The 16,539-nt window shown below is 34.9% G+C and overlaps 1 protein-coding gene across 1 annotated transcript in view; it reads left to right on the plus strand.

Annotated features, from left to right (window-relative positions):
- AASDHPPT (aminoadipate-semialdehyde dehydrogenase-phosphopantetheinyl transferase) overlaps nucleotides 1-16,539 on the plus strand; it is a 49,771-nt gene that overhangs the window by 28,781 nt on the left and 4,451 nt on the right. Inside the window, exons 3-4 of the mRNA XM_044666286.1 lie at nucleotides 7,189-7,310; nucleotides 7,798-7,959. Of these exons, the coding sequence (XP_044522221.1) occupies nucleotides 7,189-7,310; nucleotides 7,798-7,959 (284 nt within the window). The remainder of the gene's footprint in view (nucleotides 1-7,188; nucleotides 7,311-7,797; nucleotides 7,960-16,539) is intronic.

Consider the following 16,539-nt stretch of genomic DNA (forward strand, 5'->3'; position numbering starts at 1 on the left):
ATTTCAAAGTAAAATAATATATGCTTCTAGTTATTTGTATTTAAATCACATCTGTACTAATAGGAGAAAGAAAATATTTGTCATCAATCATATTTCCTTTCTGTCACTGCTATTAGGCAATCCTACTCTATTCTACTTCCCTTATCAACTCATTGTCCCACTTGCCATCACAACTTTTCCAAATCTTTTCATTCCTGCTCAGACTTCCAATGGCTTTCCACACCATTTTTAGCTAAGGAATTTTGCCTTCTATTTTATAGAAAAAAAAATGAGGTATAAATCCCACCTGATCTTGATGGATAACCCTCTTGATCACTTGCTGGAGTCTTTTTGCTAGTATTCTATTTAATATTTTTGCATCTATGTTCATTAGGGAGATTGGTCTGTAATTTTCTTTCTCAGTTTTTGGTCTGCCTGGCTTTGGAATCAGTACCATATTTGTGTCATAAAAGGAATTTGATAGGACTCCTTTGCTTATTATGTCAAATAATTTGTATAGTATTGGGATTAGTTGTTCTTTGAATGTTTGATAGAATTCACTTGTGAATCCATCAGGTCCTGGTGATTTTTTCTTAGGGAGTTCTTTGATGGCTTGTTCAATTTCTTTTTCTGATATGGGATTATTTAGGTATTCTATTTCTTCTGCTATTAATCTAGGAAATATATATTTTTGTAAATATTCATCCATATCTCCTAGATTGCTATATTTATTGCCATATAATTGGGCAAAATAGTTTTTAATGATTGCCTTAATTTCCTCTCCATTAGAGGTGAGGTCTCCCTTTTCATCTTTGATACTGTTAATTTGGTTTTCTTCTTTCTTTTTTTTATTAGATTGACCAATACTTTGTCTATTTTATCTGTTTTTTTCAAAATAGCCACTTGTAGTCTTATTTATTACTTCAATACTTCTTTTACTTTTGATTTTATTAATTTCTCCTTTGATTTTTAGTATTTCTAATTTAGTTTTCATCTGGGGATTTTTAATTTGTTCATTTTCTAGTTTTTTAAGTTGCGGTCTTCAATGAAATTATTAATTGTTTCTATGATTTGTTCTTTTATCTTGGAGAATTGTATTATTTAATTTGCAATTATTTTTTGGTTTGCTTCTTCATGTATTCTTACTAATAACTATTTTTATTGCAATGGAACATTAATGCGTTGCTGGTGGAGTTGTGAATTGATCCAAACATTCTGAATGGCAATTTGGAACTATGCTCAAAGAGTACTAAAAGAATGCCTGCCCTTTGATCCAGCCATACCATTGCTGGGTTCATACCCCAAAGAGATCATAGGGAAAAAGACATGTACAAAAATATAGCCGTGCTCTTTGTTGTGGCAAAAAACTGGAAAACGAGGTAATGACCATCAGTTGGGGAATGGCTAAACAAATTGTGGTATATGCTGGTAATGGAATACTATTGTGCTCAAAAGAATAATGAACTGGAGGAATTCCATGTGAACTGGAAAAACCTCCAGGAATTGATGCAGAGTGAAAGGAGCAGAACCAGGAGAACATTATACACAGAGATGGATACACTGTGGTAAAATCGAATGTAATGGACTTCTGTACTAATAGCAGTGCAATGACCCAGGACAATTCTGAGGGACATATGGAAAAGAACGCTACCCACATTCAGAGGAAGAACTACGGGAGTGGAAACACAGAAGAAAAACAACGGCTTGAACACATGGGTTGATGTGGACATGATTAGAATGTAGACTCTTAATGAACACCCTTAGAACAATTATCAATAATATGGAAATAGGTCTTGATAGATGATACAGGAAGAAACCAGTGGAAATGTGCGTTGGCTACTGGGGGTTGGGGAGGTGTGGGGAGAGAGAGCAAGAACATGAATCATGTAACCATGAAAAATTTTTTTAAATAAAAAAAAAAGAAAAAGAAAAAAAATGAGGCCAATTGCTGTGAGCACCTTCTTCCCTATTCCTTATCAATTTGCCATTTGGACAGTCTTCCTTATGCTCTTCATTCACTTTTTATATGAATTTTCTTTGGGTAATGTTTACATTACAAACTTGTATACTTTATCTAGCTGTTGTTGGAGACCATATCTAGAACACTAACAATCATTCATAGCCACTTCCTATTTAATTCATTCTCAGACAGACCTATCTTATTCATGAGTCTTAGCCATTGGAGTTGTCTTCTGCCAGAATCTGAATGCTGGGAGGGAAGGTGCTCATAATAGATAGAGATAAGATCTCTTATATTGGTAGTAAGTCAATGTCACTGCAGACAAGTCTGGATTTAAAAGCCAGAGTTTCATATAGGGGCCTACATGTCATTCATTATTCCTTTTGGAAGTTCTTCACAGTTTTGACAAATAGCTCCAATTAGACTGTACCTTTGCTTCACAAATGTCAAGGAAAAATGAAGAGTTGTAAAGTAATTACTACTGGTTACATTGTAGCCTTTGTTGATTGATTAGTGGTTTCGTGAATTTCAACACCATCTTTAGTTACACTGGTCTCCTTTAAGGTGTTTACTTGACATCCTCTTCAAGATTTCTAAAGGGCAATTGGAGATTGGAGATCTGCAGAAAGATTGGATTACAAAACTTAGATTTGAGAATCATCAGCATAAAGATTATAATTAAATCCATGGGAGCTAGTGAGATCTTCAAGTAAAGGGAAAAGAGGAGGGCTCAAGACAGAACCCTGAGGGGTACCCATGATTAAAGGATGTGATCCAAGAGGAGCCAGCAAAGGAGACTAATAGGAGAATCAGAAGAAAGCTGAGTCTTAAAAACCTAGAAAGGAGAGTATTAAGGAGGAGAAAGTGACTAACAATGTCAAAAGTTGCTATTTATTAGTGATTTAGAAAATTTTTCTTATAGTTTGGATTTTTTTACCTTTGAGAACTTCTTATTCATATCCTTTGACCATTTATCACTTGGAAAATGGCTATCTGTCTTATAAACTTCAGTTAGTCTATATATATATCTTGTAACTGAGAATTTTAACTTTCACTCTTACCTCTGTGGAAGAGATACATTTTTATAACCAGAAAGTTCTACATTTCCATAAACTATCCAGACATTTTTGTACTTTAAGAGGGCCAGTATTGACATACCTTCCTGCTTTTGCTGTTGGCTTAATTCTGTGTTATACACAAGCTGTTTTATCAAGTAGATAAAATATAATATCACCATTTGTCTTATGGTTCCTCCTTCTCATTCTTCAGTAATAATGACAGAATGATGGGTAAAGGAGCACAGAACATAATAAGAATTACCTATTTGGGCCATCTACAAACACCAATTTAAGTCTAATGGTGACAATGAGATCCTTATCCAACTTCCAGTGAGTTGATTTACTACTGAATAAATTGAATGAAACACATGTATATTTAACATTCCCCTATAAATGAAACCAGAGTATATCATTCAATTAGTAAGCATTTGTTAAACATCTACTGTACATCAGACATTATGCTAGCTGTTGGAAGACAAGAACAAAATATGAAATAGGGCTTGCCTTTTAGAAGCTTAAATTCTATAAGTATGAAAATTTAAGCTAAATTGAAGTATGATATATAGGTTCTTATTAGACAGGAAAATTATTGAGCTTCCAGAAACAAACAATAAGATTCTTGAAACTTAGCACTCCATTTTGCAGTTTCCAAGATCCTTTCCAAATATAAACATTAGGTCTGTGTTGAGAGTAGCAAACCAGAAACATTTAGGGACTTACTTTAGTGATCTCATCCTAGGATAAACATTTGGAAAATTGCATACTACTACAACAGCTTAGAGCAATTTATGTTTTAAGCTTTTGGGGAAGGAAATATATAGTGGAAATATTTGCAGATTATTTTAGGATGGCCTAGTATATTTGTGATTTGACTAATGCATTTTTTTATTGCTCTAGAGAAGGATCTGTGTAAGGAAAATGTATTTAGAACAATAAAATTACTTTGAAAAGTCATAAGTCACTTTTGTTGCCTGGGAAACTCTTAGTCTTAGCTATAGGAAAGGCAAAGTTTTCATTTTTATTAGTTTTACAACCATAAAATTTTTCTTGAACTGTGTAGTAAAAATAAAAGTACAGAAATTCCTGTACCTGATACTTAATCCTTACAAATCATGTTTTATTAGAATCTATTTTATGAAGCAGTATAACTACAGTACAGTACTAAAAAGAAAGCATGTGGGCTATGATGTGCCACCAAGGATACTAATGAAATCTTTAAAAAAATAAAAAAGTCTCTTATCATCAAAAGTATAATGGTTAATTCTAGAGTTGATTCTCATCCCCCCCCCACCCCCCAACAAAGAAAATGTTTATTTCCTGGACCAACAAAAAATTGCTATACCTTCACTGACTATAATTGCCTTGAAAGGGTGTATATGTGTGTGTGTGTGTGTCTGTGTGTCTGTGTGACAGAGGCAGAGACAGAAAGATAGACAAGTATAGAACAGAAAATATTCTGTAGTAGTCAAAATCTGATCAAAGAATGATCTTGAACTATTTTTCTGGTTGTTTGGCAGAGTGACTAAACTCACCCCCTTCATAGTTATAGATGATCTAAAAGCCCTCTTGACAAATTTTGAAGAGCTCTATTCCTCAGCCCTCCTATTTTCCTATTTTAAAAAATAACCAGAAAAGCCAAATAGAGTTTGGTTTCAGAGTCCTCAGAGCTTGAAATCTACCATTCTTCTTAGTTCTTTCCATTTTTCTCAGAGATTTTGAATTTGAAAGGTCTTCAGAGGTTTTCTAGTCCAAACGTCCCAGAAAAGATTCCCCTAAAACATCACTGACATGTACTCAGCCAGTTCTGCTTGAAAACTAATTGGTGGGAACCCATCAGGGAGACTTTCCATTCTACTTTGATATCAGTCTAATAGTTATGGCATCTTCTTTCAAGATGAAATCAACTTTTACATGTTATTTCTGAGAATTATCAGCAGAGAGATGATATTTGAAAAGAATACATGTGGGCTAATGAGATCACCAAGTAAAATAGTATAGAAGGAGAAGAGAAGAGGCCCCAGGACAGAGTATGATGGAGTACCTACTGTTAACAAATATGACCTGACTGAGCATCTGTTAAAGGAGACTGAGAAAGAATGATCCCACAGATAGGAAGAAAAATTAGGAGAGAGTTGTGTCCCAAAAAATGAGGGTGTATTAATGAGAAGATGGTGATCATGGATATCAAAACCTGCCAAAGGGTCAAAAAGGATGAAGATTGAAAAAAGGCCATTAGCCTGGTCTATCAGGAGATCCTTAGTAACTTTAGAAAGGGAAGTTTTATATAAGGCATGAGATTGGAAACCAGACCATAGAGAGTTAACAAAAGAATATGAGAAAAGGAAGCGATCCTTTCCTTAATCTCAAGTTTAGCCACAAAAGGCAGAAGAGATACGGCAGGATTTTTTGAGAATAGGAGAGAAATGCCCTTGCTTATTTTAGTCATGAAGGAAGCTGCTAGGAGACAGAAAGACCTTGAAGATAAGTGAGGAAGTGGTGATGGTAGAGTAATCAATTTGCTGGAGAAAACAATGGAATAGAATCATTTGGGCACATAGAAGGTTTAAATTAGTCAAGGAGAAGTACCACCTTTTAATGTGAGACAAGAGGTAGAGAAAGAGATAGAGGCAGAATACACCTTTTCAGCATGAGATGAGAAGGAGATGTTCCTGGCAAATGATCTCAGTTTTTAAAATAAAATATTAGGCAAGTTTCTCAGTTGAATGGGTGAGGTAGATAGAGGGTGTCATGAAAAATTTATAGAAGGATTTAAAAGGTTTGGTAAGCTATGATGGTGAATGGAATAATGAGCTAATTAGGGAGGTACAGAAGGATTGCCTTGCAACAAGGACTGTCCAATTGAGGTTATATTAACGTAGTCAGGCAGTTGCATGTTTTTTTTTTTCTACTATTGTTCAGTAGCACATGTTTTATTGGTTCTTTAGTATGTCCAGAAACAAGCCATGAGAAGATTGCGTTAATCTTCATGGTTCATGTCCTTTTGACATATTCTCCCCCGGGTCCTTTCCATCCACCACAGCTTTTACCTTTTTAATCTGATAGTATGATTTTGGAAGCACTACCTACTGTGAAGAGAGAATTGAAGTCTTAGTTTATTTTTTGACATAATCAGTCAGCAACCTTGAATTTAATCAAATCAAGAATTTGAAGTACCCCTACTTAGCAGTTGGTAAGTTACTAGGTAAGAGAGCTCACAAGTCACTTACTCCAGAGGCCACAAGCACTGCCCCCCTTGGGCACTACTAGGCAAATTATTAGTTCCCATGAAGTCCGTGAGAGACAGGAAGTGATATGGAAAATGGACTATAAAAGATAAGACCAAAGGACAAGATTCACTCTTGGCTTCTTTTGGTTCTTTGGGGAGGAGACCCTCTCTCTAGGTTGGTGCTTCAGTGGGACACTCTTCAGCGTGAGCTCTGGTGAGATTCTTAGAGGTCTTAGATTTGTGTACACTGAAGATTCTTGGTGGACTTTTCAGCATCTTCTGGCTCTTCAGATTTCAGCTTCCTAATTAGGACTTTGGATTCTGGTGAGACTCACTTTCAGATCTGCATTTGCAGAATGTATTTAGGGTATTTGTAACTAGGTGATTTTTTTTTCTGCCTCTTTCCCATGTTTCATATCTCTACTTTGTAAATAAAAGCTGCTTACAGTCATTTTGACTGGAGAAGTTAATTATTTTTATAAACGGTGACCACAATTCAATTATATTGATTCATATATTTGGTCATTCATATATTTTATTTGTGAATTCACATAATTTATATATTTAGTCAAACCAATTTCTAAATCTTACACTACAGATATCTGTCTCATTGTTTTCTGTTCTGATACCCAAGTCTTAGGGAAGTGCCATTTTAGCAGAATCATAATTACATTACCTCTGTAATAGAAATGATTTCTTAGTCTTCAATACATTTTATTGTTTTAAAATGCTTTATTCATTTATTTTTCCTTTTGCATTCTTCTTCCATTAATTCATTTGAGTAAAGGAAGAAAAAGCCAAAAAGGAACAAATTTCAAATAAAACATTTAAAGTTATTGCATAATAAAATCACAGGGAACTATATAGTGAAAGATCTGATGTTAATATTTTTAGAAGCTGTACTGGAAAATATTTCCCAAATGTTAAAATAACTAATTACAATACAATATTTTCTCATTTGGCAGGCCAAAGCTCAATTCCAGAATTCTTTCGCATTATGAATAGACAGTTTACAGAAAGAGAATGGAAGACAATCAAAGCCTTTGAAGATGAATGGACCCAGCTGGATATATTTTATAGGCATTGGGTATGCTTTTATTCTGATTTTGATAATCAAAATTCATATAATAGAGATCTCATTATTCCATATAAAAATTGAAACAAAAATATTTCAGATCATCAAAAGTTCAACTATTACTTGAATTAAGTGGATTATCAGTTATGGTTTTAAAATATTATTTTAAACAGTATTTTGTGCTAATGGGATTTGGTACCACAGCATGTTCTTGTAGAACAGAGATTTTGCATTATTAAAGATTTAAAACATGATGTACTACATGTCACCATTTCTAAATTTTTTTTTCATAAATCATATGAATGAGATTCAAGATGTGTTTAGCTTTGCACTGTTTCTGTGGGAACAGGAAAACATTTTGTAGTAATAACATGTTTGGGGGAAAGTAACATAGGATCATAGAACTAAACACGTGTGGCCTATAAATTTTGTATTGTTTGAAATGATATTTCATCTATCAAATGCTTTAACTGTAACATAAAATCTTTTAATATTTTAGGCACTAAAAGAAAGCTTCTTAAAAGCCATTGGGGTTGGAATTGGATTTAAATTACAGCGAATTGAGTTTAATATATCCCCACTTCATCTGGAAATAGGCAAAGTATATAAAGAAACAAATATGCTACTTGATGGAGAAGATGAAGAAGAATGGGCATTTGAGGTAAAGAAATCGTATTTTTTTCCCTTAAGAATTTTCACATTCTTAGTATATTTTAACTAATTTGAATTGCCATATGTATATTAAATATTATATTTTACTTTGAAAAAATAAGTATATGGCAGCTTCTGGTAGTTTGAATAAAATATTTCCACTTCCTTAACTTTTCACTTTGTTCTTAATCTCTGTCAGTTTGGCTTTTTCCTGCTTCCTCATTCTACTTAATTTTTTTTTTTTTGGTTGTCACCCTCATACACCTCCTAATCATATTCCCTTAACCCTAAAACTTCAGTGACTCTCAAGACAAACTGTACTATTTCCTTTGCTCTGAACACACATCATATTTATACCTGGACATGGGAGGTGCTTAACAAATGTTTTTGACTGGCTGCCTGCTTTTTTATGCCTGAGATAATTCTTGGTTTTCCTATGCCTAGAATGCCTTTATCTATACTACTCTCCCAACTCCATAGTCTCTTCTAATTAGAACCTATCCTTCAAGATTTAGATCAAATGCCACCTTTTCCATGAAAGTTTACCTTATGATCACAGTAATTTTGTCATTTCTCTCCTCCTCGACCAGGATAACATTTTATTGATTATCTTATAAAGCAATTTTTAGTCTCTTTACTTCTTTTAATCTCTGTACTTGTTTTTCCTCTCACTAAATTGTAATTTTCAGTGAATAGAGAAACCAGAACTTTGTCATCTTCATATACTTACTTGTCCTCCAAAAATTGGTTCCTTTCATATATCCAGTATTCATGAAATATTTGTTAGATTAAATAATTGTTCCTATAGGAGTGTTATGATTGAAATCAAAGTAAACTGAGGCAAAAGTTCTTAGCATGATTAGTTTATCATTTATTTATTTTTAAATTAATTTATTTGCTTATTACTTTAAAATTCCCAGGTATCTCCCTCATCTCCCTACCCCCACTACAGAAAGCATCATTTGACAAAAAGATAAATGTATATATAAAACTGTATCTTGCTTGTTTCTTCTATTCATCAGTTATTTCTCTGGAGATAGACATACACAAGCTATTCTTCAAACTATTTCTGTTGTAATATATAGCGTTCTCTTGGTTCTGCTCATTTTTCTCTTCATAATTTGATGTAGGTCTTTACATTTATAAAAAAATGTTAACTTCGGTCATTTCTTATGACACAATAATAATCCATCACAATTATAGACCACAGCTTATTTAGCTGTTCTCCAATTTTAGTTCTTTGCAATCACAAAGAAATCTGCTCTAAATATTTTAGAACATATAGATTCTTTTCCCTTTCCCCTGATCACCCTAAGAAGCAAACTTAATAGTGGTATTCCTGGGTCAAAAGGTATACACACTGAGTTTATTGACAAAGCAACAATTCTTCAATAAACAGGATCTCAGCCCCCTCAGAAAAGCTCTATGAGACAAGTAACGGGGACTTCCAGTTAAGATGGCAGCAGAGTAAGGCGCAGCTGCTCAATTTCTCCTAACCGAAGCATACAGGACTCCTCAAGGGGACATAAAAACGAACCCAGATGAACGAAGGAACCCCACAACAGGGCGCAGCATTGAAGGTACGCAGAATCGGGGCATTTCCACGCTATAAAGGGGTGAAACAGCTCTCACTAAAATGCAAGAGGAAGAAGCCCCTCCACCACGCCCCCCCACATACACACACACCACACACAGCTCCAAGGCCAACGCATAAGAGTGAAAACAGGATTGGAGCAACCAGTAAATCACTAGCAGCCCTAGGGCTTGTACCTGTGAGCTGCCAGACGTGGGACCCCAAGTGGCTGGGGGGACGCATGGACTTTCCCGAGTGCATAGTCGGGTGAAGGCTCTGCCCCAGGCAGAATAAAGAACTCTTAACATAGGGACTTTCCCGAGCGTATGCACGGGTGAAGGCAGTGCCCTAGACGTGAATAAAGATTTCCAGCTCAGCCTAGGACATCGAGTGAGGACCCGGTGCAGACAGGAGCGAGGCCGTGGAAGTAGCCCCCGAGACGACTGAAGGAGCCTCGGGCAGAGGGGCAGACCAGGGACTACCAGGAGGCCTGATCCCGAGGACAAGAAGACCGGAGCCATCAGAAGCTTAGAAAGTGCAGGCAGACCCTGAGTGTGAAGACAAAGCTGAAAAGGGGCGGGGCTAAAATGGCAAGCCATAGAGAAGCCCAGAAGAAAAAGATTACCAAGAAAAACTCTGGAACACTCGACAACTTTTACACAGAGAAAATCCAGACAACAGAGGAGGACAAACAAATAACCAAACCTCCCCCAAAAATGAAAGCTGGTCACAAGCTATTGAAGAGTTCAAAAATGGGATGTTGAGGAAGATAGAAGAAATCTGGCAAGAAAATAACAGTTTAAAAGGCAGAATTTCGCAATTGGAAAGTGAGGCAAGTCAACTGAAGACCAGAAATGACCAGATTGAAAGGACTAAATGGAAAGTTTGATACCCAACCACAAAAATCAAGAGAAACATGAAAAGGTAAATAAGAAACAGAGGGAAAAGAAAGAAAACTCATAATCTTTTAAACTTGACTCTTTAAGGGCTTAAATAAGATCCTAATTATCTGTATTACTAGGTGGAGAAATGCTATGTATAATTCTCTGTAGTGAACTCTATTCACTATTATAATATTCACTATTATAGCAACCAGAAGAATAATTCATAGTGAGAGGACAGGATACTAAATGGTCTAAGAAGACATGGGGGGAGGGAAAAAGGGGGGAAATAGTAGGGGAAACCAAGAAAAATCTGAGTAAATAAGAAAAATAGGATATTCTATTACACACAAAGAGGGCATGGGAAGGGGAGGGGATAAATACTATCATAAGAAGGAGAGGAAGAGAGCATTAAGAGGTAATAATCAAAACTTACTCTCAGTGTAATCAACCCGGAGAGGGAAGAGTAGCTTTATTATCCATTCACATAAAAAACTCTATCTAACCCTACTGAGAAACTCAGAAGGTATAAACCAAAGGGAGCAGGGGAGTGGGAAGGTCAAAAAAGGGAGGGGAGAAGGGGGAAGGAATTCATTAGGCCTTTAAAAAACAAAAAGAGGGGAAAAACAAGGGAGGGGGCAGAAAGGGAAGTCAATCAAGGGAGGGGATAAGGGATACTGGCTCAAAACAAACCACTGGTTTAAAAGAAAATAGTGTAAGAAAAAGGGGTGGGTCTAGGGGATGATACAAAAATGTCAGTGAATGCACAACTAACAATTGTAACTCTGAATGTGAATGGGATGAACTTGCTCATAAAACTGAAGCAAATAGCAGAGTGGATCAGAAACCAAAATCCTACCATATGTTGTCTACAAGAAACACATATGAGGCGGGTAACACACACAAGTTCAAGGTTAAGGGCATGAGCAAAATCTTTTGGACGTCAAATGAGAAAAAGAGGGCAGGACTGGCTATTATGATCTCTGACAAAGCCAAAGTAAAAATAGATATGATTAAAAAAGACAGGGAAGGTCATTACATCCTGATTAAAGGCAGTATAAACAATGAGGAAATAACACTGCTCAGTATGTATGCACCAAGTGGTATAGCATCCAAATTCATAAAGGAGAAACTGGCAGAGCTCAAGAAAGAAACAGATAGTAAAACCATAATAGTGGGAGATCTAAATATTCCTCTTTCAGATCTAGATAAATCAAACCAAAAAATAAATAAGAAAGAAGTAAGAGAGGTGAATGAAGTCCTAGAAAAATTAGATTTAATTGATATGTGGAGAAAAATAAATAGGGACAAAAAGGAATACACCTTCTTTTCAGCTGCACATAGTACATTTACAAAGATTGACCATGTAATAGGGCATAGAATCATGGCAAACAAATGCAAAAGAGCAGATATAATAAATGTAACCTTCTCAGATCATAATGCAATAAAAATAATAATTAGTAAGGGCACCTGGACAGGAAAATAAAAAACTAATTGGAAATTAAACAGTATGATTCTCCAAAACCAATTTGTCAAAGAAGAAATCATAGAAACAATCAACAATGTCATTGAAGAGAATGACAATGATGAGACATCCTACCAAACTCTGTGGGATGCAGCCAAGGCAGTACTCAGGGGGAAATTTATATCCTTGAATGCATATATTAACAAATTAAGGAGGGCAGAGATTAATGAATTGGGTATGCAACTCAAAAAATTAGAAAGCGAGCAAATTAAAACCCCCCAGATGAAAACTAAATTAGAAATTAAATTAAAATTAAGGGAGAAATTAATAAAATCAAAAGTAAAAGAACTATTGAATTAATAAATAAGACTAGAAGCTGGTATTTTGAAAAAACAGATAAAATAGACAAAGTACTGGTCAATCTAATAAGGAAAAAGAAAGAAGAAAACCAAATTGACAGTATTAAAGATGAAAAGGGAGACCTCACCTCTAATGAAGGGGAAATTAAGGCAATCATTAAGAACTATTTCACCCAATTATATGGCAACAAATATAACAATTTAGGAGATATGGATGAATATTTACAAAAATATAAATTGCCTAGATTAACAGCAGAAGAAATAGAATACCTAAATAATCCCATATCAGAAAAAGAAATTGAACAAGCCATCAAAGAACTCCCTAAGAAAAAATCACCAGGACCTGATGGATTCACAAGTGAATTCTATCAGACATTCAAAGAGCAACTAATCCCAATACTATACAAATTATTTGATATGATAAGCAAAGAAGGAGTCCTACCAAATTCCTTTTATGACACAAATATGGTACTGATCCCAAAGCCAGGGAGATCAAAAACAGAGAAAGAAAAGTATAGATCAATCTCCCTTATGAACATAGATGCAAAAATCTTAAATAGAATATTAGCAAAGAGACTCCAGCAAGTAATTAAGAATATCATCCACCATGATCAGGTGGGATTTATACCAGGAATGCAAGGATGGTTCAACATTAGGAAAACCATCCACATAATTGACCATATCAACAGTCTAACAAACAAAAATCACATGATTATCTCAATAGATGCTGAAAGCCTTTGACAAAATACAGTATCCATTCCTATTGAAAACATTGAAAAGTATAGGAATAGAAGGACCCTTCCTAAAAATAATAAACAGTATATACCTAAAACCATCAATAAGCATTATATGCAATGGAGATAAATTAGAAGCCTTCCCAATAAGATCAGGAGTGAAACAAGGATGCCCATTATCACCTCTATTATTCAACATAGTACTAGAAACACTAGCAATAGCAATTAGAGAAGAAAAAGAAATTGAAGGTATCAAAATAGGCAATGAGGAGACTAAGCTATCACTTTTTGCAGATGATATGATGGTCTACTTAAAAAATCCTAGAGAATCAACTAAGAAGCTAGTAGAAATAAACAACTTTAGCAAAGTTGCAGGATACAAAATAAATGCACATAAATCATCAGCATTTCTATATATTTCCAACACATTAGAGCAGCAAGAGGTAGAAAGAGAAACAGCATTTAAAATCACCCTAGACAATATAAAATACTTGGGAATCTATCTACTAAAACAAACACAGCTATTATATGAAAACAACTACAAAACACTTTCCAAACAAATAAAAATGGATCTCAACAATTGATAAGCCATTATTTGTTCATGGGTAGGACGAGCTAACATAATAAAAATGACAATTCTACCCAAATTAATTTACCTATTTTGTGCCATACCTATCAAATTACCAAAAATCTTCTTTACTGAATTAGGAAAAACTATAACAAATTTCATTTGGAATAACAAAAGATCAAGAATATCAGGGGAAATAATGAAAAAAAATGTGAAGGAAGGGGGCCTAGCAGTACCAGATATTAAACTATACTATAAAGCAGTAGTCATCAAAACAATATGGTACTGGCTAAGAGATAGAAGGGAGGATCAGTGGAATAGACTTGGGGTTAATGACATCAGCAAGACAGTGTATGATAAACCCAAAGAGCCCAACTTTTGGGACATGAATCCACTATTTGACAAAAACTGCTGGGAAATTTGGAAAACAATATGGGAAAGATTCGGTTTAGATCAACATCTCATACCCTACACCAAGATAAATTCAGAATGGGTGAATAACCTGAATATAAAGAGGGAAACTATAAGTAAGCTAAGTGAACACAAAATAGTATACCTGTGAGATCTCTGGGAAAGGAAAGATTTTAAAACCAAGCAAGAGTTAGAGAAAATTACAAAATGTAAATTAAATGGTTTTGATTATATCAAGCTAAAAAGCTTTTGTACAAACAAAAACAATGTAGTCAAAATCAGAAGGGAAACAACAAATTGGGAAAAAATCTTTATAACAAAAAACTCTGACAGGGGTCTAATTACTCAATTATACAAGGAGTTAAATCAATTGTATAAAAAATCAAGCCATTCCCCAATTGATAAATGGGCAAGAGACATGAATAGGCAATTTTCAGGTAAAGAAATCAAAAGTATCAATAAGCACATGAGAAAGTGTTCTAAATCTCTTAATAATTAGAGAAATGCAAATCAAAACAACTCTGAGGTACCACCTCACACCTAGCAGATTGGCTAAAATGAAAGAAGGGGAGAGTAATGAATGCTGGAGGGGATGTGGCAAAATTGGGACATTAATGCATTGCTGGTGGAGTTGTGAAATGATACAGCTATTCTGGCTGGCAATTTGGAATTATGCTCAAAGGGCTATAAAAGAATGCCTGCCCTTTGATCCAGCCATACCATTGCTGGGTTTGTACCCCAAAGAGATCATAGATAAACAGACTTGTACGAAAATATTTATAGCTGCACTTTTTGTAGTGCAAAGAACTGGAAAGGGAGGGTATGTCCTTCAATTGGGGAATGGCTGAACAAATTGTGGTATATGCTGGTGATGGAATACTCTGTGCTCCAAGGAATAATAAACTGGAGGAGTTCCAGGTGAACTGGAAAGACCTCCAGGAACTGATGCAGAGCGAAAGGAGCAGAGCCAGAAGAACATTGTACACAGAGACTGATATACTGTGGTAAAATCGAATGTAATGGACTTCTGTACCAGCAGCAATGCAATGACAAGATAGCTCTGAGGGATTTATGGTAAAGATGCTACCCACATTCAGAGGAAGATCTGCAGGAGAGGAAACTTAGAAGATAAACAATTGCTTGAATGCATGGGCTGAGGTGGACATGATTGGGGATGTAGACTTGAAACAACCACACCAATGCAATGAACAACAATATGGAAATAGGCCCTGAACAAGGACACTAGTTACAACCAGTGGAAATGTGCGTTGGCCGTGGGAGTGGGGAAGGTGGGGGGTGAAGGGGAAAGTAGGGGTATGAAGCAAGTAAACAGGTCAAAAATGAATATTAATAAATGTTTAAAAAATTTAAAAAAAAAGAAATATACAAGTAACATGATAAGCATTAGCTTGTATTTTATGGGCATTAGAGAAAGCATATGTGTGTTGTGATAGTCTTTCAAAATAAACATTTAACATAAATATTAAAAAAAAAAAAAAGAAAAGCTCTATGACCCTGAGTGGGGTGGGGGGGGGCCGGGCAGCCCTCTTTTATGAACAAAAGGAAGAGCATCCAGAATAGAAGGAAGCATTGTAGCTGGGGAAAATCAATAAGATTGGTTACATTGTCTGTAGAGTCCCCTAGGCATGAGGAACAATATGATTGACTGGAAATTAGGAATGAAGGGGAACGTGGATTAAAGCATGTTTCTTATTTCCTCCATGATTTTTTTTTTCTTTAGCATGTGTGATGTGTCGTCCTTCACAATATGATGAACATGGAAATATGTATTGTAGGATAACACATGTAAAATCTATATCATATTATCTCCTAACTTGGGGAGGGGAAAGGTTGTGAGGGAGGAAGGGAATATGGATCACAAAATATTAAAAAATAATTATTAAAAATTGTACCAATATATAATCTGGAAAAAATTAAGCAAAATTTAAAAAATGGAATGAAGGGGCTAGCTATAATCTCTCCTTCCATTCCCCTCATCAAGAAATGCTCATTTTTTAAATTCACCTGAAAGGACAGTTTACCTTGGATTACAAATCAGACTCCTTTGTGATCACCTACATCTTCCAAAGATAACAAATTTCCTTTAAGCAAGAATAGAACAGTGTGTAGAAGGAGAACTGAACTTCTAAACTTAACTCAGAGATAGTAAATGTTTTACAGGAAAGCTGAATTTCCAAACTTAACTCTGATACAAATAAAACATGATTTAGGCAGTTATAAAAACATCAGCAGTGATACAGAGTGAAATCAATAACAAAATAATATCAATTTGATTGTCTCAATTTTTAGGAGCAAAGACTAATATTGAAGATGAATGTTAAAAAATGGATAATATCAGCCCCAAATATTGGCAAAGTAAAAGCTTTTTATAATGGAAAACTTAATGTCAAATCAATCACATTTTTAACCAATAGACATAATAAATTTCAGGAGAAAATATGTTCATTTACGTTTTACTTATTTTTCAGAGAAATGTGTATTCAAATTCTGAAAGTTAATAATTCCATTAGAACATTTTAAATTTATCTCATGCCATGGAAGGAGTAGAATTTAGTTTTCAGAAAAGACCTAAAAAGCA

This window comes from Gracilinanus agilis, chromosome 3 (genome assembly GCF_016433145.1).
Source record: "Gracilinanus agilis isolate LMUSP501 chromosome 3, AgileGrace, whole genome shotgun sequence".
NCBI lineage: Eukaryota > Metazoa > Chordata > Mammalia > Didelphimorphia > Didelphidae > Gracilinanus > Gracilinanus agilis.